General features: G+C 52.0%; 1 protein-coding gene across 7 annotated transcripts; it reads right to left on the reverse strand.

The window, feature by feature from the left end:
- Positions 1–348: 348 nt before the first annotated feature.
- On the reverse strand, positions 349–21785 carry TRPV2 (transient receptor potential cation channel subfamily V member 2). 7 transcript variants are annotated; one of them, XM_032280162.1, is made up of 16 exons: positions 21474–21783; positions 20780–20852; positions 19371–19680; positions 16943–17076; positions 14687–14977; positions 13818–14116; positions 11967–12140; positions 11360–11515; positions 10700–10798; positions 9866–9936; positions 9285–9450; positions 5386–5452; positions 4936–5270; positions 3225–3352; positions 2324–2403; positions 349–561 (listed from the first exon to the last, which is right to left on the reverse strand). In XM_032280162.1, exons 3-16 carry the CDS (start codon positions 19568–19570, stop codon positions 464–466), a joined length of 2298 nt encoding a protein of 765 aa, XP_032136053.1. In that variant the 5' UTR covers positions 19571–19680; positions 20780–20852; positions 21474–21783; the 3' UTR covers positions 349–463. The 7 variants fall into 7 exon arrangements, with proteins under 7 accessions (XP_032136053.1, XP_032136054.1, XP_032136052.1 ...); XM_032280163.1 differs by lacking the exon at positions 20780–20852 and having other exon boundaries at positions 10700–10795; XM_032280161.1 differs by lacking the exon at positions 20780–20852.
- Between the last annotated feature and the right edge of the window lie 3589 nt (positions 21786–25374).

Consider the following 25374-nt stretch of genomic DNA (forward strand, 5'->3'; position numbering starts at 1 on the left):
GAGGTGGCTTTACTGGGTCTTCCCAGGTGCCTGCCTGAAAGCAGGGTGATTGTGGAAAGCAAAGGGTGTCATGGTGGAGAAAGGAGAGGTGGCTGTGTTTGCCCATGTCCACCACTATATATCTGCCACAACAATGGGCACAGCACCTCGGCCAGCTGCCTGTAACCAGGTAGAGGAGAGTCCTCAGACTTAGGGACATGGGGGTAAGGGTGGGGACACAGCAGCTGAGGGTCTCTGTGCCCAGGCAAGGGCAGGAGCAACCTAGTCCCATACACCGACCTGTGCACACAGAGACATCTGGACCCCCTTAAGGGTCCCAGCAACTCTGCTCAAATAATGTTTCCAGAAGAGTTAGTTTGGGAAAAAATATATTTGCCACTAGAATTCACTGGAATCTCAGAGCCAGCAGGTGTGGCTAGAAAGACCCTCTGCTCTGTCCTCAGGCGCCTGCTGCATCTGGCCATCAGCTGGACTGGAGGAGCTGGAGGGACACATGGTCTTCCTCAGCGGCACCATCCTCATCCTTGGGTGGGGAAGCCAGGACAGGGTTCTTGAGAGTTCCTGTAAACAGATGGCAAGCACTGTGGCTTAACCCTTGAGTGTGTCCCCAGGAAGCAGGCACCAGGGAAACAGAAGGGGCCACTGTCATGAAAACATGTCATGCCGTGGGGACAGCCTCAGCGATCCTGGAGGCCAGCAATCCCTCTCCCTGCTTCCCTTATTCCACAAGCATTTCCCAATCCCCTGCCTTGTCAGGGTCTTCCCCCACTCCACCCCCTGCCACCCCTAGGAGTTTAAAGCGCCTGGAGGTGACAGGTTTGTGTGTCAGAGACCAGAACACCTGAGACATGGAGGAGCTCAGAGGAGAGGGGACCCATCCCGCAGGGGAGGTGGCGGATTTGGACACCCAGATGGGAGGAAGAACACTTCTGACAGATGAATCCGGAGAAGAACTAAGGAAAGCAAAGAACAAGGAGCACTGCAGATGCATGGATGGGGGTGTGGGGAGTGGGTTAGACAACAGCTTCAGGCCCTGAGCTCCACTCTGAGGACTGCGGCCTTCCAGGCAGTGGGAGGCTGTGTGTAGTTTTTGTTCGCATTAGCAGGACTGGAGTGGGATAAGGGTACAAGCTGGGCTGCCCTGCAATGGCGCAGAAGCAAACGTGAGAGGCAGGGCAGAGGGATGAGTGGCCACGTGAGAGGTCAAGGACACTCAGCTCCAGGTGGGAAAGCTGGTATGGGGGAGGATAGGCCGAGACTCTCAAGACCTCCCACCTGCGTGAGGAGGGGGTGGGGTGACATACATGTGACCTGCTGGGGCAGCCCTAAGGCTGCACCTGTTGGGAATGTCATATTGGAGGCCCCAGCAGGCAGTGGGGTGTGGGGTGCTTGGAGCAAGATGAGGTAGGGACAAGGTGACTCTCCTGGCATTGTAGTAAAGGGAGGGAGATACAAAGAGAGGGTGAACGGAAAACCTATCAGTATGAGAGGCCATGGTCACGGCCCAGGAGCCTGGGAAACCGGCAGGCTTTTGGGCAGAAGAGGCCAGAGAAGCCTCCCTACAACAGGGGACATGGACGACTCAGGAGGCTGTTGTGGGAGGCGAAAGGCACAAGCAGATGAAAATTTGTCAGGGAAGAGCAGAAAGACGAGGTGAACCAATGGAAGGTGGGAGCTATTAAAGGTTCTAGAAAGAAAGGGTATGTAGTGGAGAGAGCTAATCCTCAGAACAGACCTCTGAGGGTGCGAGGAAGGAACTGGTCTTGGTGGAGGCAGCAGGGTGGGGATGGGAGGGGCCATCACAACACTAGAATGGAAAGGACACTGGCCATGGGAAGTGGGGGAGGCTTGGGAAGTAAGTGGTTTCTCAGAGGTGGAGGGCTTGGGGTGTGAAGGGGCTGGGGGCCTGTGCAGGGCAGTGCCTCTGAGGGCCCAGGGAGATGCTGCCTGTATTGTGGGCTGGGCTGTGACACAGCCCTTCCTAGCTTATTCCCCTGCTCGGGGCAGACCCGCAATAACCAATTGAATGGGCAAAGGGTGCAACTGACTTAGAGAGGGCAACCGGAGGCTCGGCTGGTGGAAGCGCTAACAGCCTCAGTGGTTTTCCCTGGTTCCTACCTGAAAGCAAGATGGGGGTGGAAGGGAGAGGAGAGCAACACCGTTTTAAGGAGGCAGTCCCTGTAAGAGGAGCTGGCATGTGGGAGCTGCAAAGTGACCAACAGGAGGTCTCTGGGTCCCGCCCCAGACTCTCCAAGGCTTTGTGGCCAAGCAGCAGAGACACACACACTCCCAGGGCAGAGGCTCCAGTCACCACGCTACTCACGAGGGACATCTGCCCCTGACGGGTCCTCACACAGCGTAGGCAGCGTCTGCTCCCATGAAGCCCAATTCACCTCCTCCACCCTGAGGGCAACAGAGCAGCTGAGGTTTGCCTGCTTGGACCACCCACCCCCACCCCAGAGAAGGACCTGCTCTACTGGACACAGAGACCCTGCGGAGGACAGGCTTCCTCTCTGCAGGGTTCTGGGCCACCCCCTTGGAGCCCTGTCCTGTGAGGCAGGTGCCCCCTTGCAGAAATCAGCATCCACCCCTTCTGACTATTGACAGCAGCCTAGGTTGCCCAGAGCAACCAGAGAAGAGGAATTCAGATCAGGTGTATCTGAGCTCCCGGGTTCTAGGGCCTTTCACGGCTGCTCCACATGCCTGAGACGGTCTCTCGGCTCATCTCCTGCCTCACAGCAGTGTCTGTTTTCAGCTGTGTGTTTGTCACTAGGTTCCCTCTCCTGGTGTCCTAGCCTTTCCTGGACACAGAAGGGCATGTTCTCCATGGAACAAGTTGTAGCTCCGAGATCAGGCTGGCAGAATTGGGGCTGAGAAGACACAGAGCAGCCAGGGCAAGGCTAGAGTGCTGGGAACCCAAGGTCCCTCTGACTTCTTGGCCTCCTTACTGTACCACATTTCAGGCAAAAGGAGGAGTCTGAGATCACCAGGAGGGAACCTTCAGTTTAAGCCACTGGGACAGGCAGATGGCCAGGCGGGCAAAGCCACAGACAGTGGTAGCCATGGCTTGTAAGACCCAGACCCCTGACCTCACCTGCTTGGGCTCAGTCCCTGGTGCTCTTTGTGCCTGCCCTTCCCACCAGACCTGGCTCCTGGCAGCTGTGCCCTGCACTGCAGGGGGGCCCGAGGGATTGCCCCCAGAGGCCCTCCCACCCTTCACTCACCTGAAGCACCAGCGCTCATCGGGGCTGCCATCTGCCTTAGTGCCGACGGTCAGCATCACGCCTGCTCGCTGCTGCTTCTTCCTGTACCACCAGTAGCCATTCTCCATTTCCAGGACAGAGATGGCTTTCTGGGGACAAAGGATGTATCAGACAGAACGGCTGGGACCCTGCGTGGGGGCAGAGGCGCCCAGGGCAAAGGGAGCAGGAAAGTGCCTCGCAGCACTTCACAGTATAACCCGAAGTCAACTAAACACGTGGATTCGTGGCATTGGGCCCTCAGACTCTCTGCATCTCAGTTTCCCCATTTGTAGACTGAGGACAAAGTGCCTCAGACAGCTGATGGGAAGTCAGTACGTCACAAGTACTTGACAGCTACTTGCTCTGACATCGTTCCAGACTCCAGATTGCCACACCACCAGGAACAGAATTTCATTTGCTTACCCCACACATGTGCCTTCCCAGAGGCATGCCAGTGACTCAGGTGGGGCACAGAACTTTGCAGAGAAGGGCACCAAGGCTCAGAGGAGAGAAGGGGCTTCCCCAAGATCAACAATGAATTGACAGCAGGGTGGGGCGCAGTGACTCACACCTATAACGCCAGCACTTTAGGAGGCCAAGGCGGGTGGATCACCTGAGGTCAGGAGTTCAAGACGAGCCTGACCAACCTGGTGAAACCCTGTCTCTACTAAATTCAAAAAAATTGTGGGGCGGGGTGGCACATGTCTGTAATCCCAGCTACTTGGGAGACTGAGGCCGGAGAATTGCTTGAACCCAGGAGGCAGAGGTTGCAGTGAGCCAAGATTGCTCCATTGCACTCTGGCCTGGGCAAGAAGAGTGAAACTCCATCTCAGAAAAAAAAAAAAAAAAAAAAAAAGAACCACTGGTCAACAATGATGATAATAGTAGCTTGTGGCACACTGAGCACCTACTATGTGTGGGGTACTGTCCTGAGTACATCTTTTTTTTTTTTTTTTTTGAGGCAGGGTCTCACTCTTGCCCAAGCTGGAGTGCACTGGTGTGATCTGGGCTCACTGCAACCTCTGCCTCCCTGGTTGAAGCAATTCGCCTGCCTCAGCCTCCCAAGTAGCTGGGACTAAAGGCGCACGCTGCCACGCCTGGCTAATTTTTTGTATTTTAGTAGACGGGGTTTCACTGTGTGGCACAGGCTGGTCTCAAACTCCTGAGCTCAGGCAATCCACCTGCCTCGGCCTCCCAAAGTGCTGGGATTACAGGCGGGAGCCACAACGCCCAGCCTGTCCTGAGTATATCTATGAGCTTCTTAGAGGAGGAGGGAGTAATCCCAGCACTTCAGGAGGATGAGGTTGGAGGATCACCTGAGGCTGGGCGTTCAAGACCAGCCTGGCCAACATAGTGAGGCCCCCTTCTCTACAAAAAATGAAAATATTAGCCGGGTGTGGCGGCATGTGCCTGTAATACCAGCTACTCAGGAAGCTGAGGAAGAAGGATCACTGGAGCTCAGGAGGCCGAGGCTGCACTGAGCTGTGAACACACCACTGCATTCCAGCCTGGGTGACAGAGCAAGACCTAGTCTCAAGGAAAAAAAAAAAAAGGAGTAGAAAGACTCTAACAAGGTAGAGCTGCCTAACCTGGCAGCCTCTGTCTAGGGAAGGCCCAGCTCCACAGGGTCCTGTGCACTCCCCACCACCTGAGTGTGGGGTGGGGTGGGGGCAGGGAGCCTCCCTGGTGGCACCTGCAGCTTCCAGATGCTCCAGCTGTCTGTGGCAACGCTGTTGACAGTCTCATTCATGAGGGCGATGAGCATGTTGAGCAGCAGGATGTAGGTGAGCAGCACATAAGCCAGCAGCAGCAACAGCACCATGCCGCGGAAGTGCAGCTGCTCCTCAAAGGCCAGCTCGCCCATGCCGATGGTGAATTTGAAGAGCTCCAAGGAGGCTTCCAGGATGTTCCCGTACGGGGACGTGTTCTCCTTGTCCTTCTGTCCCTCCACAGGCTGCGCTGACTCTGTGGCATTGGAGCCTGTAGGAGCTTCGGGGTGCCAAGCCTCCTGGCTCAGGCTCACCAGGGCTATGGGATGGAGAGAGAGGGGTCCTCAGCCCAGAAGACCTGCAGGCAGCCTTGAGGGTATACAGGGTGGACAGGGGACTCGGGAAATGGGGAGGGGACCGAAGGGAGCCTTTACCTACAGCGAAGCCAAAAAGGAAGACTAAGTAGACCAGAAGGAAGCGCAGCAGGTCCCGAAGGATGACCTGAAACACATGTGCCCAGGGACCAGGGTGGGTAGCTGGGCCACCAGGCATGACCCCAGACCCCTGACTCACCCACTGCAGCCTGGTTCCCATGTACACTGCACATACACACACATAGTGTGCATATGTGGGCCCTGTAGAGACACACTGAGCAGAGGAGTCTTTTAAAAATATATCTCAGATCACATTGTTTTCCTGCTTCAGACTCTCCGGTAGCTGGGCATGGTGGCACAAACCTACAGTGCCAGCTACTTGGGAGGCTGAGGCAAGAGGATTGCTTGCACCCAAGATGTCAAGGCTACAATGAGCTATGATCGTTTCATCACACTCTAGCCTGGGTGATGGAATGAGACCCAACTCAAAAAAAAAAAAAACCTTCCAGGGTCAAAAACTTAAATATAGAAACTACCATATAACCCAGCAATTTCAGTTCCATGTATGTATATGCCCCAAAGAATTGAAAACAGGGACTCTAACGGGCACTTGTACACCCTTGTTGATCATAGCATTATTCCCAATGGAAGCAACAGGTGACTGAATCGACAGATGAATGGACGCACAAAATGTGGGATACTATTCAGCCTTAAAAAGGAAGGAACTGGGTGGGTGCAGTGCCTCAGCCTATAATCCCAGCACTATGGGAGGCTGAGGGAGGTGGATCACCTGAGGTCAGGAGTTCAAGGCCAGCCTGGCCAACATGGCAAAACCCCATCTCTACTAAAAATACAAAAAATTAGCCAGGCGTGGTGGTACATGCCTGTAGTCCCAGCTACTGAGGAGGTTGAGGCAGAAGAATCACTTGAACCTGAGAGGCAGAGGTTGTGGTGACCCGAGATCACCACTGTACTCCAGCCTGGGCGACAGAGTGAGACTCCATCTAAAAAAGAAAAAAAAAAAAAAAAAAAAGGGGAGGGATGCGGGGGTTGGGGAGAGATAGCATGGGGAGAAATACCAGATATAGGTGATGTGGAGGAATGCAGCAAATCACACTGCCATGTGTGTACCTATGCAACAATCTTGCATGTTCTTCACATGTACCCCAAAACCTAAAATGCAATAAAAAAAAAAAAAAAGCCAGGTACAGTGGCTCCAGTGGCTCACACCTATAATCCCAGCATTTTGGGAGGCCAAAGCAGGCAGATCACAAGGTCAGGAGATCAAAACCATCCTGGCTAACACGGTGAAATCCCGTCTCTACTAAAAATATAAAAAATAAAAAATTAGCAGAGCGTGGTGGCACACGCCTGTAGTCCCAGCTACTTGGGAGGCTGAGGCAGGAGAATCACTTGAACCCGGGAGGTGGAGTTTGCAGTGAGCCAAGATTGTGCCACTGCACTGCAGCCTGGGTGACAGAGCCAGACTCCATCCCAAAAAAAAAAAAAGGAAGTGATTTATGACACATGCTACAACATGGCTGATCCTTGAGGACATTTTACTGAGTGAAATAAGTCAGATAAAAAAGGACAAATACTGTATGATTTCACTTATATGATGGAGCTAGGGTCGTCAAATTCATAGAAACAGAAAGTAGAATGTTGGTTTCCAGGGATTGGGGGAAGGAGAGGATGGGGAGTTGTTTAATGGGCATTGAGTTTCAGTTTGAGATGACAAGAAAGTTCTGGAGATGGATGGTGGTGATGGTTATACAACAGTGTGAATGTACTTAATGACACTTAGCTGCATACTTTTAAAAAATGGTTAAAATGGGCCAGGCACAGTGGCTCACGCCTGTAATCCCAGTACTTTGGGAGGCCAAGGCAGGCCGATTACCTGAGGCCAGGAATTTGAGACCAGCATGGCCAACATGGTGAAACTCTGTCTCTACTAAAAATACAAAAATTATTGGCCGGGCACAGTGGCTCAGGCCTGTAATCCCAGCACTTTGAGAGGCCAAGGCCGGCATATCACCTGAGGTCAGGAGTTCAAGACCAGCCTGGCCAAGATAGTAAAACCCTGTCTCTACTAAAAATATAAAAATTATCTGGATGTGGTGGTGCATGCCTGTAATCCCAGTTGCTCAGGAGGCTGAGACAGGAGAATTGCTTGAACCTGGGAGGCAGAGGTTGCAATGAGCCGAGATCGCACCACTGCACTCCAGCCTGGGCAACAGAGCAAGACTCTGTCTCAAAAATAAATAAATAAATAAATAAATAAAAATACAAAAATTAGCCAGACATGGTGGTGGGTGTCTGCAGTCCCAGCTACTCAGGAGACTGAGGCAGGAGAATCACTTGAACCCAGTAGGGGGAGGATGCAGTGAGCCGTGATGGTGCCATTGCACTCCAGCAGCCTGGGCAATAAGAGTAAGACTCCGTCTCAAAAAAAAAAAAAGTTAAGTTCTGTGTTAAGTGTATTTTACTACAATTAAAAAAAAAAAAAAGGCTCTGGGGACTCCAAACCCCTCCCCGTGGACAGAGACTTGGCCCTTCCCTTCCTCCCAGCCTCCTTACCTCCACCCTCCTGCCATCTCCCCATCCACCCAGCCTCCTCGCCTTATCCCAAGCACCCAAAGCTGCTTCTGGCTCACGACAGCCATTGCTGTGCCCTCTGTTGAGAATATTTCCTCCTCCACCCTACAGTGGCTCAATCATTCTTTCAGGTCTCAGCTTAAACATCCACTCTTTATTTATTTATCCATTTTTATTTATTTATTTACTTTTTGAGATGATGTCTCGCTCTGTCGCCCAGACTGGAGTGCAATGGCATGATCTCGGCTCACTACAACCTCTGCCTCCCCGGTTCAAGTGAATCTCCTGCCTCAGCCTCCTGAGTAGCTGGGATTACAGGCGCGCGCCACCACACCTGGCTAATTTTTGTATTTTTAGTAGAGACTTGGTTTCACCATGTTAGGCTGGTCTCAAACTGCTGACCTCGTTATCTGCCCGCCTCGGCCTCCTGAAGTGCTGGGATTGTAGGCCTGAGCCACTGTACCTGGCCATATCCCCTCTTTAGAAAGGCTTCCCAGACCATCCCATCTGAAGGGTACTTGGTCCCAGCCATTCTCCATCACGTTGTCCTGTGCATTTCCTTCACAAAATTTAAGCCGGGTGTGGTGTCTCACGCCTGTAATCCCATCACTATGGGAGGCTGAGGTGGGCAGATCACCTGAGGTCAGGAGTTTGAGACCAACTTGGCCAACACAGTGAAACCCGTCTCTACTAAAAATTCAAAAATTAGCTGGGCATGGTGGCACATACCTGTAATCCCAGCTACTCGGGAGGCTGAGACAGAGAATCGCTTGAACCTGGGAGACGGAGGTTGCAATGAGCCGAGATCGCACCATTGCACTCCAGCCTGGGCAACAAGAGTGAACTCTGTTTCAAAAAAAAAAAATAGCAGTGTGGAATGTTCTCAATTGTTTGGTTGTTTTCTTAAGGTTTTCATTTCCTCCCACTAGAACTTCAGCTTCAGGGGAGCAAGGACATGTTTGTTCTCTGCCATATTCCCATCACCTAGAACAGGGCCCAGCCCACAGTAGGCATTCCCTAAACATGCACTGAACACATAGATGAATGCAGTTACATGCCCACACATCCCAGGACACAGACACTCAGATGAGCTTATGCATATATTCTCTGCTCCTTGCATGTGGAAGGATGCGCATGGTCCCATGTGGACACCTGCAAACACATGTATGTGCACGTGATTGCATGCGCATGCAGAGCCCTGAGAGAGGCATGTGCATGCCTGTACTTAAGCTTCCATCCAGCAAGTGTCTGGGTGCTGGTGTGCAGGCGGATGTACACATGCTGTCCTCTGCCTAGGTTAGCTGTGGAGGAAGGCTCTGGCCTGATGAAGCCAAAGAGTCCCACCGGGCCCCACCTTCTCTCACCTTCTGAATCATGACACTGTAGATGCCTGTGTGCTGGAAGCCACGTGTATAGTAAAGCAGGTTCAGCCAGCCCAGCACCAGCGCAGACACAAGCAGGGGCAGGTACCACTCGATGGCCAGGAAACACAGCACCTGGGACAGCACTGTGAGCAGGGCCTGGAGCAGGCTGTATGGGAGCAGGATCCAGGTGGGCTTGCTGGTACTTGGCTCCCTGAGCCCCCACTGGCCTGCCCTGACCTCCCTCTTAGGCAAGACATTTGACCTCTGTGGGCCTCAGTTCCCTCCCACTGTCAAATGGGCACAATAATAATAATGCCTGACTCATAGAGTGTTTTCAAGGACTAAGTGAAACAGGTGTGTGGTGAGGCCTGGTAAATGTCACTATCCCCATCTACAATGATGGCAGCACAAAGGGCCCCAGGCTGGACAGCACTGCAGTCTCCTGGGTCTGGCCTGTACACAGGTCCCGACTTCCTGGGCCCCATGTCCTTGCCTCTAAAGCCAACCTGGTGCCTTCTGCCACACCTGACCCTTCCAGACCTCAGAGACATTTAAGGGGAGGAGGAGTGAGACCTACGTACAAGAGGATTTCAAAGTAGCTGTCTATGAACGAGATCCAGACGAACAGGTGGCGCCGCCAGAAATACCACAGCTGCAGAGGAAGGAAGGACACAGGGCTGTGAAACCTGCTCTCCTGCATGCTCCCTGCTGGCCTGGCTGAGTGGGAACCTGCCCCCCGGGCTAGGGCTAAGTCAGCAGCTTTGGTTTTGGAGGACTCATAAATACTTCTGATGGCTGAGATAGCTTGGGACTCTCTTTCCAGAAAGAGCAGCCACCTAGGCCAAGGGGTGCAGATGAAGAGCCTGTATACTGCATGGAGGAAGGGGGAGAGCGCCTTTCCCTTCCCTTCTCCCTGGCCTCACAGGGACCACCCATACCCCAGCCAACCTGGCTTTGGTGCCCATGTTCTGCCCACTCTGAGGAGGTCCCGATGTCTTGGTGTCCAGCCTGTGTCCTGCAGGCTTACAGCATTTCCCACTGAAGAGGCCTTACTGGGGAAATTAACCTGAGCCCCACCCATCCCTGGTCTCTGTGCTCCCCAAGAGGGGAATGTCCCAGCCCAGGGTCCTGGCTGGGGGCAGGGGCTTCCAGCTCCATTCCTTGGGGAGCAGAGCCTGTACTGCCAAGGAATCAGAGAAGCCATCTGCTACCCGAAGGAACCCCAAGAGCACAGCAGAGGAGTCTCGGGGCCTCAGAAGGCAAGGCCAGAACCTCTGGCCCTCAGTTGCAATGAGGCTGGTTGCTCTGGGTGGGACTGGGTTTTCTAGGTGAGGGAATGCAGGTAACTTGCTCTAAGCCCCCTGAAGCAGAATTCTAGGTTTGCTTCTTGGTGGGAGAAGGGGAGGAGCACTCACCTGGCCCACGAGGATGTAGAGCCCCCCTAGCAGAATAAGGATGTGGCCCGCCAGCAGCATGGAGTTGCCAACCTCCGCTTTCAGGTGGGGGTCAGCCTGCTGAAGACACACTCAGATGAGACCCAGGACCTTGGGTCCTCACTCAAACAGCTCACCTTTGAGAGCTGAAGCTGAGGGCCCACCCTGAGCCTGAGCTGTGGAGAGGCCCCTCAGAACGGCAGGGAAACATGGGCTCCAGGGAAGGACCCTGAATCCTGAGAGGCACATTGTGTAGCATTTGAGTATTGGGTCTGAGGCCAGACTGTCTGGATTCAGTTTCTCTCTCCACACCACTTCCCGCCTGTGTGACCCTGGGCAAGTTACTTAACCTCTCTGTGCCTCCCCTCCCTCTACTATAAATCAGGGTGATAATAGTTCATCATATCAGGGGTGCTGGGAACATTAAGTAGTTAACACATGTCCATCACCTGGAATCCTTTTTCACATACGGCGAGCACTCAGCAAATCTTTACTATATCGGCATTAGTACCGGGATGCTGGCTCCCAAAAGCGCGAGCATGTCACTCCAGCAGCCCATGCCTCAGCACTATCCCATCTTCCCCCAGGGTTGTTTCAAGCAGGCCTCCCCCAAGATGTGCCCCCCTCCGGCCCTGCTCTTGCCTTCTTCAGGGCAGGCTGATGGTAGGCAACAGTGGTGAAGATTAACATGTAGATCAGATTACACAGGAAGTTTAAGAAGAACCTGGGGATGAGCAGATCCCATTTCTCCTGCAGTAGTTTGTTCAGGGGCTCCAAAACCACCATTCGGTGTCGGTGCTGGGTGGGGAGGGGAGAGCCGGGAGTACATTCAGCAGTGCAGATAGGCTGCCCACTCCATGTCAGGATCAGAGCAAGGGCCCAGAAAATGGAGAAGAGAGGACAGGGAGCAGGCTTCCACACCTCAGGAGCCCCTAAGGACCTCACCCAACCCTCCCAACTACAGTGTGACTGAGGGTCCTTGCCCTCCAAAGAACATGCTGGTTAACAGAGGGGACCTGGATGGCTGCCACAAGGCCCTTGGCATGATCCCCGTGCTGGATGGGACTGGGGTGTGGATTGAGTGTGGGCCCGGTGGCCATGGTCAGGGTCATGCCTGCTGGGACATGCAGCCACACCACCACTGGCACAGGAATGGGGCAGATACGGTCCAGCAGGCAGTCCCAATGTGTGGACCTTGCTGGGAGCTCTGCTGGGTCCTCTATGTGCACCCATGCCACTGTGTGCTCACCGGGCTCTTGCAATGAAAGGCGATGATCTCCAGCACCGAGTTCTCTTCCCAGCTGTCCACAGAAGCCAGGTCATACAGCGACACCCGGACAGGCCCATAGCACCACTCCGTGAACTTTCGGGAAAGGGGCTGGCTCGGTCCTGAGAACTCCCGCTGCAGGATGTGGCTGAAAATCTGCAGGGTGGTCATGTGAGTTCGCCTTCACAGTCCCCTCCTGGCACTGATCCTGGGCCAAGGCTGGCAAACACCCAGGACCCTGCAGCTGCCCACAATCTGCAGAGCTGCAGCTGACACGTGCATGTGCCCCTGTACACGCAGGTCCTTGTGTGTCCAAACTCTTACATACACACCCAGTCACATATGCCCCAGCCTGCCAGCCAGCCTGGCTCTTCCTTCCCGTCCCCAATCCCGTGGCCCTCTTCCCTGAACTCCTCAAATGATAGAGAGATCCTTCGCCCTGGGGTTGTTGAGGCCCCTGAGATGAGAGTCTACCAGCTGTATCTGTGTGTGCACTTTTGTGGTCAGAGTCCAGAATTTTCAACAGACCAGAGAGAGGTCCCCAATCGGAACAGGTTAGAAAGGAATCTGGTTTCACACATGAGGAATGGGAAAGCAGGAACAGAGCAGGGGACTGCTGTCATAGGTCACGACACAGCAGTGCCTCTAGACAACAAAGTGAGGTTCACACGCCCCAGGAAGCACTCCAAGATACTTGGGAGGGTAGTGAAAAAGGATTAAAACTTCTATTTATGAGCTGGGTGCAGTGGCTCACACCTGTAATCCCAGCACTTTCAGAGGCTGAGGCGGGCGGATCATGAGGTCAGGGGATCGAGACCAGCCTGACCAACATGGTGAAACCCCGTCTCTACTCAGAAATACAAAAATTAGCCAGGCATGGTGGAGCACACCTGTAATCCCAGCTACCTGAGGGGCTAAGGCAGGAGAATTGCTTGAACCCAGGAGGCAGAGGTTGCTGTGAGCTGAGAGCACGCCATTGCACTCCAGCCTGGGCAACAGAGCGAGACTCCATCTCAAAAAAAAAAAAACAACTTCTATTTATGTTTATCGTTTCCTTAACATTTTGGAAAATCTCCACTGTACATCCATGAGGCCAGCCCTGGTAAGCTATTGGTAAGCTATTTGGAACAAAGTAGGGGCTGTTACGTGAACTCTTCCTACCAGAATAACTCCCAGCTAGGCATTGAAAATACAACTGCAAAAGTTTGGAAGAAAACAATGTGTATGAAGATTATATATACTATATATAATTATATATTGTAATGTACAATGGTCATAACACATTATGTACATATAATTTATATTATATATATAATCTTGTAGCAGGAATTAGACAATAGCAAAACCAAGGAACTTTAACGGAAAAGATAATTACTCTTGCAGATTATAACAATTTTTAAATTCTGTATGGCAAAAAACTATAAAATTCAAAAAAATTATGAACTAGGAGAAATTTTACAAGTGTCATATTAGACAAAATACTAAATTTATTGTAGTTATCAATAAATATGCAGAAACAGAAGACCAAATCTAATAGAAAAATAAGCAACAGATATAAAAAGACTGTCTTTTAATAAAGAAACCCAAATGACTTTTAAAAATTCCCAATGTTTTATAATGTAAAATATTAATTCAGTAGTTCATATGCAAATTATGAATAAACACACATATATTAGAGGTACATACTGAAAATTTTCTTACAAACAGGAGTGTTCCATTGAAAAGCAGAGAAACCTCTGCTCTTCATCACCCCCCAGCCTCTTTCTGCAAAAAGTTTGGGGAGAGACCTACTGCTTCCTGGACAGGGGAGATGGGAAGGGGACAGCCACTCACCTCGATCTTGCCCTCCTTGGCGGCCAGCTTCAGAGGCGTGAGACCCTGCAGGTTGGGGATGTCCTCAAGCTGCACGGTGGGGCAGAGGCGGGCCCCAGCTTGGAGGAGTCCATCATACATGCTGGTCACCAGTGCGATGTTGTCAGCTGAGTTGTCTGAGATCATCACCAGGGCATGCAGCACCGTGTTGCCCTGGGAGTCAGTGGCCTGCAGGCTGGCGGGCTGGTGCGGATTCTCCAGGAGGTAGCTCACCACATCCCACTGCTTGGTGCAGGCAGCCAAAGAGAGGGGTAGCTCACCTGCAGGCCGAGAGAGCAGCTTGGGCCCCAGGCCTCCTGGTTTCCACCTGCCTACTCCTCATGCTCCTTGAAGCAGGTCAGGCTTCTTCACCACTGAAGGGAGCAGAACAGGGACTAGCCACCCAAGGTCCCCATCGCCCCTGACTTTCGCTGTCTCCTTTGCCAGAGCCCAGGCAGGCTGCCTCTTTATTCAGGCTCTGCCTGGTCAAGTCACACACCAGTGCTAGCAGCCCACTGCTCCCTTCCCTGGGTCTGGGTTTGGGTGCATGCCATCCTCTGGCCAGACAATGATGAAACATCTCTTACAACAAATTAATGCTGGATGCAATGGCAAACACTTGTAGCCCCAGCTCAAGAGGCTAAGCAGGAGAATTGCTAGAGCCCAGGAGTTTGAGGCTGGCCTGGGCAAAAGACAAACTGCTTTTGCAGGCAGCCTAGTGGTCAGAAGCAGGGCATCGGGGTCAGACAGACTTAGGTTTAACTGCCAGCTCTGTCATACGCTAACTGTGTGACCCTGAACAAAGCTTTACCCTCTCTTTGCCTCAATTTATCTAAGAAAGGCTCACTCACCGAAATAAAAACAAGTCCCTTGGCCCTTCTGGAAGAAGCGGCCGCAGGCCCGGGCGTGCACGTCGGCCCCATTCTCCACCAGGAGCTTCACACACTGCAGACTCCTCTTCTCAATGGCGATGTGCAGAGCGCTGTGGCCTCGGTAATAGTCATCCTTACACTGGGCACTTACCAGGGGCTGAGGATTGCCGGAGTGCTGGTCGATCTGCAGCAGCGGCAGGATGCAGGCGTTGACCCCATCCTTAAGATTCAGCACAGCCTTCATCAGGCATGTCTTCCCTGTGGAGCCCTCTGTGGGAAGAAGGGAGGGGCAGGGGCACAGTGGTGCTGAGACGAGGAGCAGCTGGGCTGCACGATAGCTCAATATAGCAAACCCAGCTCAAAGTACCCCTTGGGAAGATTAAAAGAGATGCTACACACAACTGGTGGGAGCACAACCATGTTATAAGATACTAAGGCTCCAAGTAACAGATAAGAAATACTGGGCTGGGCACGGTGGCTCATGTCTGTAATCCCAGCACTTTGGGAGGCGAAGGCGGGCAGATCACCTGAGGCTGGAGTTCGAGACCAGCCTGACCAACATGGAGAAACCCCATCTCTACAAAAAATACAAAATTAGCCAGGTGTGGTGGCACATGCCGGTAATCCCAGCTACTCGGGAGGCCGAGGCAGGAGAATCGCTTGAACCCAGGAAGCGGAGGTTGCGGTGAGCCGAGATGGCGCCATTGCACTCCAGCCTGGGCAATAAGAGTGAAACTCCATCTCAAGGAAAAAAAAAAAAAAAAAAAAAGACATACCAACAAGTATGACTACAATTTTTGTCCTAGAAATTAAGTTTCTAAGACATAAGTCATCATCATTTGTGAAATGCTATCTACGCGAGAATATTCAGACCAGTATTTGTACATAACTCCACCATTTAATGTCTCTGCCTCCTCTGGCAAGTCGCGTGGCCTCTCTTAACCTCAATTTTTCTTACTGTAAAATGGGAATGTTCCAGGGTTATGGTAAGGTTCAAAGGGAATAATATAAGGCCAGGTGTGGTGGCTAACACCTGTAATCACAGCACTTTGGGAGGCCAAGGCAAATGGATCATGAGGTCAGGAATTCGAGACTGGCCTGGCCAACATGGTGAAACCTCATCTTTACTAAAAATACAAAAATTAGCCAGGTGCAGTGGTGGGCATCTGTAATCCCAGCTGCTCAGGAGGCTGAGGCAAGAGAATCGCTTGAACCCAGGAGACAGAGGTTGCAGTGAGCCGAGATTGTGCCACTGCACTTCGGCAAGACTCTGTCTCAAAAAAAATAAAAAATGAGAATAATATAAACAAGCGCTTAGCATACAGAGGGCCTGGCAGTCAGCTGGTTGTAGCCAAAAACGACAAACAACCTAAATGGCCATCAATAAGGAATTGGTTAACTAAATTATGATAAATGATACAATGGAAAACTCACTCTACAATTGTCAAAGTGATTGAGTTAGACATGTACTAAAATGGAAAGTGCTACAAGATGTATTAAGTGGAGGAAAAGCACATTACAAATTAGTATATATGTCAAGGCCCCATCTATGTAAATACATACTGATGCTTTGAGAAAGACTGAACAGGCCCCACACCATGGCTCACACCTGTAATCCCAGCACTTTGGGGGACCAAGGCGGGTGGATCACCAGAGCCCAGGAGTTTGAGGCCAGCCTGGGCAACATGGCAAAACCCCCTCTTTCCAAAAATAAAAAAGAAGAAAGAAAGAAAGTCTGAGCAGATGCATTCTCAAACCATTAAGAGGGGCCCAGGATGAGAGACTGTGTCCACCCTTGGCTCTCTCTGTTTCCTTACTGTTTGAATCTTCCGGAGTCCTCATGTTACTTTTCTAATCAGCCCAAACAATACAGATATTTAGATTCTGGGCAAAGAGTGTTCTGAGATGGGTTAAGTGTATCATATGTGCGTTATATATTATATCTCAATAACACTGTTATTAAAGAAAAAGATTACTTTGGGTTTCCATTCAGCCACTGCAAAGGGCTAGGGGTGGCAGAGGAGCCCTGAGGGGTGGGTGGAAGCAGGAGGCACAGCCTAGACCAGCAGGAGGCCATCCCTGGTTAGCTCTGTCCACAGGGCCCCTGGCAATCATTCCGGCGGGAGCGCTGCTGGCAACACTCACTCCTTGGCTCCTGACCAGAGATCAAGCCCACACAGCCCACCTATCATCTTACAGGAGGCCTAGGCCTTGGATGCACAGGGCAGGGCCTACCTGTATAGTCCGAGTCAGTGAGGTACTTGCTGGTCTTGCGCAGGTACTCTGGAAGTCCAGCCAGATCCTCGGGGACACCCCGGGAGACTGCATTGAAGAGCCGGTCTCGGTCAAATCGGTTTGCATCTGGCTGACTGTGGAGGATGTGGCTTGTGACTCTTGCTGGAGAAGGACCACAGGCCCCCAAAAGCCCTTCATCCCACGGAGCCCTTTCAGGGAGTCCTGTACACACTGCTCACCCCTCAGGCCCAGAAGCACAATGGGAGCCCTTCTGAGGGCCTCTTCCCTCCCAGAACCAACCAAAGGGACCCCAAGTGCTCACAGCCCCACGAGGAGGAAAAGGGGCCTGTCCAGGCACTAAGCTGCTTCATCCCATGACGCGTCATCACAGACACTTTTCAGCATCACATGCTTGTCATGTGCCAGGTGCCTTGATGTCCCATCTCTCAACAGCCTCGATATCCCACAGGGTCTCCTTCAGCACACACAACTTATGGTGGCTCTTGAGCTTGAGCCTGGGTTTGGACAGGGCTGTGGGAGGTCCCTGCAGACTCACAGTGGCTGCATGCATCACTGGCCTCCAAGAAAGAATGGAAAAAAGCTCCCTTCTCCTCTCTGAAGCCATCTATTAACTACAGAATATTCTGCACCTTTCGTCTTCACTTCAGCCCGGCCAGTCGGGAACCACTCATTTGTCCATTAGATAAACAAGGAGGTCATGTAACTTGCTGAAGTCACACAGCACCAAACTGGGAATCTCAGCAGAGCTGTTTAACTTTAGACTCTGAACCCCCACAGAGATTCTAGGCTGGGCAGTAGGAAATTTCCCAGAAACAGTCAGAGCATTACCTGGGCCCAACACTGGGCCCAACGCTGAAACATATCAGACACCACCGAGAAGGCACATTTATGGGAAATCTCTCCCATAGACCCCACAAAGGGTCTGGTAGCTTATCAGAATCTAGCAGTGTCTGGTGACTGGAAGGGGGAAGGGCATGAGTCATTTCCTCCTGGGCTGTGTTATTATTTAAAGGGGCCAGCTTGCTGGGACTTCTGGCAACAAGACCAGCACATATGAGGGGACGAAAAACAAGGGGGGCTATTTGATGCTTTGTAGACCTCAAGTCCCAACTTAACATCTCCTGTGGAATGGGTAGACCAAGTAAAGGTTGGTGACAGATGCACAAGATGATTGTTGGGATCAGTCAGGTTTTTTTTGGAGACAGAGTCTCACTGGCACCCAGGCTGGAGTACAGGGACACAATCTGCAACCTCTGCCTCCTTGACTCAGGTGGGGATTCCAAGGGTTGACTTTTTTTTTTTGAGACAGAGTTTTCACTCTTGTTGCCCAGACTGGAGTGCAATGGCTCAATCTCGGCTCACCGCAACCTCTGCCTCCTGTGTTCAAGTGATTCTCCTGCCTCAGCCTCCCAAGTAGCCAGGATTACAGGCATATGCTACCACGTCCGGCTAATTTTGTATCTTTAGTAGAGATGGGGTTTCTCCATGTTGGTCAGGCTGGTCTTGACCTCCCGACCTCAGGTGATCCGCCCGCTTCAGCCTCCCAAAGTGCTGGGATTACAGGCATGAGCCACCGCACCCAGCCTTCAAGAGTTGACTTTTTAAGCCAATGGCTATGACGGTAATTACAGCCAGCCTTCCCTCATCAGCACCAGAAAGTCACACGTGACCATGAGGGCTCTGTCTGTAACTGACAGGAGCCCTATGGGCAGTCCAGCTGGCAGAAGCTGCCATTTGGACAAAGAACTTTCTGTCACCAGGGTGGCATCATGGTCCTGGGGTGGGGAAGCCCAATGAGAGCACAGATTGAGGCATGGAAGGCATCAAGGGCCTGTCCCGCCCACGTTGGGCAGGCTCCACAGCTCCCAGAAGCTTCTCACACATCCTCCCCTACCCTGGTGCTGAATCTGACCACAATCCTCCAGCACAAACAGGACAGCGGCTCTAGCCTGGGAGGCCAAAGCTGGTGGCTGCACCTCAAGCACGAGAAGGAAAGAAGGGTCTTCTCTGGCAGAGTCTAGCCTGGCCCATGAGAATTCTCCAGCCTCACTGGGCAGGCCCCTGGGCAGGGAGGGAGGGGGGTGCCAGATGCAGCAGGACTGAAAGTGGGACTCTCAGGAATGTGGGGCTCACACAGTCTGCATTGGTGAAGAGGCCACAGGAACATCAAAGTGCAGAAGACTCCAAGCAGAAGCCCATCATCCTCAATCCCCCAGTCCACGGACCCTGCGTGACAGGCACAGCCTTGCAGAACTGAGGAGAGCCTGGGACACCTCAGCCAGACTGAGGATGCCACAGACTGCGGGAAGGGGCGCTGGTGCTGGGCTGGCCAATGGGTCTCACTCCAGGTGCTCAGCTGGAGCTGGCCAGGGGGCCCTCTTTGCCCTGCCCCCATTTGCTGCCTCACCTGGCACCTGTTCCCTTTCGGTAGTTGAGGTTCACCTTGATCTGAGGGGAGACGTTCCAGTCCTCGCTCTGGAACTGTGACTCCATGGGAGGCGGCCCCCTCCCAAAGTCCAGCTTTTCTTTATCTGTCTCAGAGCCATCTTCCTGGCCTCCGTCTAAAGTCTCCAGCCGGAAAGCTGGAGGGCTGGAGGGTGAGGTCATTCTAGGGGGCGGAGGCTGCTCTCTTGTCTAGCCAGGACTTCTATGGAGACAGAGGTGTCAAGGATCCTGCCTTCCTCCCAGCTGCGGGTCAGTGTTGGCCTGACTGGAGCCTGCAGAAGGAGGTATTAGGTTAGTGCAAAAGTAATTGCGGGCCAGGTGGGGTGGCTCATGCCTATAATACAAACACTTTGGGAGGCCTAGGTGGGTGGATCACCTGAGGTCAGGAGTTTGAGACTAGCCTGGCCAACATGGTGAAACCCCATCTCTACTAAAAAAAAAAAATGCAAAAAGTAGCCAGGCATGGTGGCATGCACCTGTAATCCCAGCTACTCAGGAAGCGGAGGCAGGAGAATTGCTTGAACCTGGGAGGCAAAGGTTGCAGTGAGCCAAGATCACTCCACTGCACTCCAGCCTGGGTGACAGAGCAAGACTCCGTCTCAAAGAAAAAAAAAAAAGAGGAATTGCAGTTTTTGCCATTACTTCTAATGGCAAAAAATCCCAAGTGCAAGTAGATCCACCTACTATGCGGGAGCCCAGCCCCACCACAGGGTAGGTCAGGCAGGAGGGATGAGAAGCAGGGGTGAGGAGAGGGAGGGAGGCCTGTGGCGTGAGGAACAGGGTCCCAACAGGGCCACCCCTTTGATACTGTCCCACAGGAAGAGCCATGACTGTCCCTGAGTTTTCCTCTGGGACTCCCTGGTATCTGAGGGGTCACAACCCCTGTTCCCATTTGCATTAACAGCAGAACCCTTTCTTTACATAACATCTTGCCTGGAGGCCAATATTCCACCAAATAAAAGGGCGATGGCTGGGATGGGGCCCGTCGCTCAACCCCTCACCACAGAAGGGGAACTCTAAGGAGAAACCATTGGGAAAAGCACGTGTCTATCAAACCCTGCATTTTGCTGCCAAGACTACTAAGGCTTAGAAGGAGAAGTGGCTTTCTCAACGTCACCAGTTGTTGGCAGAGCCAGATCTGAACCCATGCATCTACCATGACATTCTTCAGTTCTCAAAGCCTTTCAGGGTCTGTCTATATTTTCAGTCTGACTCAGCTCTGATGGCATCAAATGCCACCTCTCTGTGCCTCGGGGCCTCTTGGTGCTTCAGGAGGGCAGGGAGACCCTAGCCTGTGGCCCAGCTTCTCTCCACCACCCTGCCTTGGGCCCCAGGCCGGTCTAGAAAGCTCAGCAAACAGCACAATCTTACCCTCACAGGAAAACTGAAACCACAGCCTTCATCACTTGGCGAGGGTGGGGCCCCAGTTTGGATTGGGGAGCCTCTGTGGCCCCAGCAAGCAGGATCAGAAAGAAAGAAAACAAGTCAGAAAATGGTAAGGAGACAGAAGGGTGAAGAAGGGGACAGGGGGCAGAGAGCAGAGACGAGCAGCGCCAGCAGAGGGAGGTGAAGAGGGTGGGCCAGGCCGCGTCTGGGCCCACTCCCACCCAGCTCTTCAGGCTCCCACAGCCCTGGGTACCCGGGTGGGGCATTTTTCCATGGAAACATGGGAAGTGGGAAGCTGCGCAGCTGCCTCAATTCGCAGATGTGATCCACCACCATTTCTGCCCACGCTGGGGCAAGAGGACGTCCTTTCCATCTCATACCATTTAGCCCTTCCGTGTCCCCAACCAAACCCTGGCCCATTCCTCCAGCCCAAGATTCCCAAGCCCCAGAAGCAACAGCTGGCTGTCCAACCCCTACCCCACCTCTTGGGACCCCCACCCACCCTGGCAGCAGAGGAAGAGGTATGGAGGTCCAGGGAGAGGGAGCCGGAGCCCCATACAGACACTGGTTCCAGGCTGGAGAAGCCAGGAGCCCACTCAGCCTTCTCGGCCCCATCATTCACTGTCAGGCTTGGGGACCCGGCCCCCTCCGATGTCCCCAGCATTGCCCACCGACTTACCCCACAGGCTGAGGCCAGGGCGTGGCAGCTGCTGGGATCCCGGAGCTTCTCGGTTGCAGGGGCTGCGGGAGGAAGTGAAGCCGGGAGGGGCTGCGGGCGCTGACAGCGGAGGAGCCGCGCAACCTTCCTCCCCAGCTCTGAGCACTGAGCTCCAGCAAGCAGGTTCTGGTCTCTCGGTCACCCTTAGCCCACCTGGCCAGCCGGCACGGGTGGAGAGTGGGAGCTTAACTCTCTGCTGTCAGGACAGGCTGGCCACCAGAGACTGACCATCTGGACACACCCTGCTTGAATCTCGCCCCGCCCCCGTCCCTCCCCTCCCCCATCTTGCCACTGAGGTCTCAGGTGGGGGTGGGGGACAATCAGAGGCAGCCCTTGGGTGGTGGGGCCTTGCCTCCGACGGGAGTTGCCATGGATGGGGGATTCTTCCCCAACTACACTGTCATCTATCCCCTCCCCTTTTCGACGACCACACGCCTTCCGGCAGCTGTGTGGCCCATATAACAGGGCCTGAGTTGAACCAGTTATGGGCAGGGGAGAGAGCTGATGTGGACAGCCCCAGGGAGAGTCTCGGCCCAGCAGACGCCCCTGGGAACGCAGTACCGCCCACCCATCCACCCAGCAGTTGGGGGACTTTTCCACCTCCCAGGACCTTCCCCCAGCCTTGTGACCCAGGACCGTGATGGCTGAAGTTCCCCTAAAGGTGCTCCACCACCAGCCAGCAGGTGGAGACAAGGAGCTGGGCAGGCGCTGCTAAAATCAGACCTCACCACCTGGTCTGGACTTAGTCTTGGCGATGGGGACCCAGCCACCACCAAAGTAGCCTTAGGACTTCCTCTTCCTCACTCCCAAACCCTGGCATCAGCTCTACCTCCAAAATGTGTCTTTCTGTCTGGTCCAAGACACTCTCATGCTCCCCTGGGCCACTGCAGCCACCTCCAAACTGGTCTCCCTGCTTCATTCTTGCCCCACACCAAGTGATGTTCAAGAAGACTTTGAATGACAGGATGGCTAACTATAATCAGTGCAGACAGCACTGCTGTGCTATTGAGGAAAAAGTGAAATCCATCCTCCTTACAGTAACTGAAGTGATCTTTTAAAAAATGGAAACCAAGGCGGGCTGCCGTGGCTTACACCTGTAATCCCAGCACTTTGGGAGGCCAAGGCAGGTGGATTACTTGAGGTCAGGAGTTCAAGACCAGCCTGGCTAACATGGTAAAACCCCGTCTCACTAAAAATACAAAAATTAGCCAGGCAAGGTGATGCGCACCTGTAATCCCAGCTACTCGAGGCTGAGGCAGGAGGATGGCTTGAGCCTAGGAGGCAGAGATTGCAGTGAGCCAAGATTGTGCCACTGCACTCCAGCCTAGGCGACAACAGCTAAACTCTGTCTCAAAAATAAATAAATAAATAGTAAAATAACAGTAAACATTCAATTCTACTGTCCCCTTAGCCACATTTCCTTTTTTTTTTTTTTTTTGAGACAGAGTCTCACACTGTCACCCCTGCTGGAGTGAAGTGGCATGATCTCAGCTCACTGCAACCTCTACCTCCTGGGTTCAAAAGATTCTCCTGCCTCAGCCTCCCAAGTAGCTGGGATTACAGGCATCCACCCCCACATCCAGCTAATTTTTTGTATTTTTAGTAGAGACGGGTTTTCACCATGTTGGCCAGGCTGGTCTGGAACTCCTGACCTCATGATTCCCCCACCTTGGCCTCCCAAAATGCTCGGATTATAGGCGTGAGTCACCATGCCCAGCCATTAGCCACATTTCAAATGTAGCTAGTGGCTACCATATTGGACAGCACACAGATAGAGAAGCTTTTCACAAACATAGAGTTCTACTGGACAGCACTGCTCTAGACATTCTGAACACATTTCAATCTCCCCAGTACGCCATGCCTCTCCCATTCAACCTGCCAGAAACAACTCTCTCTCTCTCCTCTTGATCTGGCCAACTCCTGCTCATCCATTACCTCTCAATTTAAGCACTGCTTCCTCTGAATAGTCTTTCCTAGACCCTGGACTGGGCTGGGATGGGTACTATGTGCCCCCATGACACTGTGTACCTCCCCCATCACATGTCATTATCTATTACTGTTGATATTTGTTTAACTATCTGGTTTCACCTTTTTTTTTTTTTTTTTTTTTTTTTTTTGTGACAGAGTCTTACTCTGTTGCCCAGGCTGGAGTGCAGTGGCACGATCTCGGCTCACTGCAATCTCCACCTCCCAGATTAAAGTGATTCTCCTGCCTCAGCCTCCCCAGTAGCTAGGATTACAGCCATGCGCCACCACCGCTGGCTAATTTTTGTATTTTTAGTAGAGACAGGGTTTCACCATGGTGGTCAGACTGGTCTCAAACTCCTGACCTCAAGTAATCCACCCACCTCGGCCTCCCAAAGTGCTAAGATTACATACATGAGCCACTGTGACTGGCTTCACTTTTAACAAAAACAAATACTTATTAAGCACTCACTGTGTACTAGACACTGTGCTAAGTGCTCAGTGTATAACTCCCAGCGCAACCTTATTTCACAGACAAGGAAACCAAGCATGGGTAAGGCCAAGGCCACAAGACTGGGAGGTGAGAAGTCAGGGATTCAAGTCCAGGGCCACATGCTTGCCACCATATTTTCCAAGGGGTGAAATCTTGCCTTTTTGCCATATCCTCAGCATCCAGCACAATGCCTGGCACCCAAGTGGTGCTCAAGAAGACTTTGAATGACAGGATGGCTAAGTATAATCACAGTGCAGAAAGCACTGCTGTGCTATTGAGAAAAAAGTGAAAAGTGGACAACCTGAAATCCTCCAGAGCCATCACTACATCAGGTGAAAATGACGACTGAGTGGACAGACAACCTACTTGCAAATTCTGTTTACAAAAAGGCCTTGGATCATAGCCATCAGGGAAATGCAATCAAAAGCGCAACGTGATCCCACTTCACACTGCTAGGATGGCTATGATAAAAAGACATGTAATAACAAAGTGTTGGCAAGGATGTGGAGAAATTGGACGTCTCCTACACTCCTGGGAGATTGTAAAATAGTGCAACGACTTTGGAAAACAGTCTGGCTGCTCCTCAAAAGATTAAACATAGAGGGCTGGTGGCGGTGGCTCATGCCTGTAATCCCAGCACTGTGGGAAGGCTGAGGTGGGCAGATCACCTGAGGTCAGGGGTTTCAGACCAGCCTGACCAACATGGTGAAACCCTTCCTCTATTAAAAATACAAAAATTAGTAGGGCATGCTGATGCATGCCTATAATCCCAGGTACTCGGGAGTCTGAGGCAGGAGAATCACTTGAAGCTGGGAGGTGGAGTTTGCAGTGAGCCGAGATCCTGCCATTGCACTGCAACCTGAGTGACAGAGTAAGACTCTGTCTCAAAAAAAAAAAAAAGAAAAATTAAACAGAGTTACTATATGACCCAGCAATTCCACTATGAGGTGTGTACTCAAAGAAATGGAAACATATGTCCACACACGCTTGTACATAAATGTTTACAGCAGCATTATTCATAATAACCAAATAGAAATAACCCAAATGATGATTAACTGATGAATGGATAAATATAATGTGGCATATCTATTTAATGGAATAATATTTGGCCACATAAAAAGAAATCAAATACTGATATACATTACAGCATGGAAGAAACTTGAAAACTTAGGCTAAATGAAAGAAGTAAGTCACAGAGTATCACATATTGCATGATTCCTTTTATTTATTTTATTTTTATTACATCCTCAGATAGGGGACATGTCAAACTGATAACAGATACTACACTTTATTTTAGGCGAAAGATCGAGAAGTGATCTACATGATTCCATTTATATGAAACATCCAAAATAGGGAACTGTATAGCGGTTGCCTAGGACAAGGAGATGTTGGGGAGTGGTTGTA

The sequence above is a fragment of the Sapajus apella genome, unplaced genomic scaffold (assembly GCF_009761245.1).
Source record: "Sapajus apella isolate SASKATOON/1434 unplaced genomic scaffold, GSC_monkey_1.0 scaffold12, whole genome shotgun sequence".
Taxonomy (NCBI): Eukaryota; Metazoa; Chordata; class Mammalia; order Primates; family Cebidae; genus Sapajus; species Sapajus apella.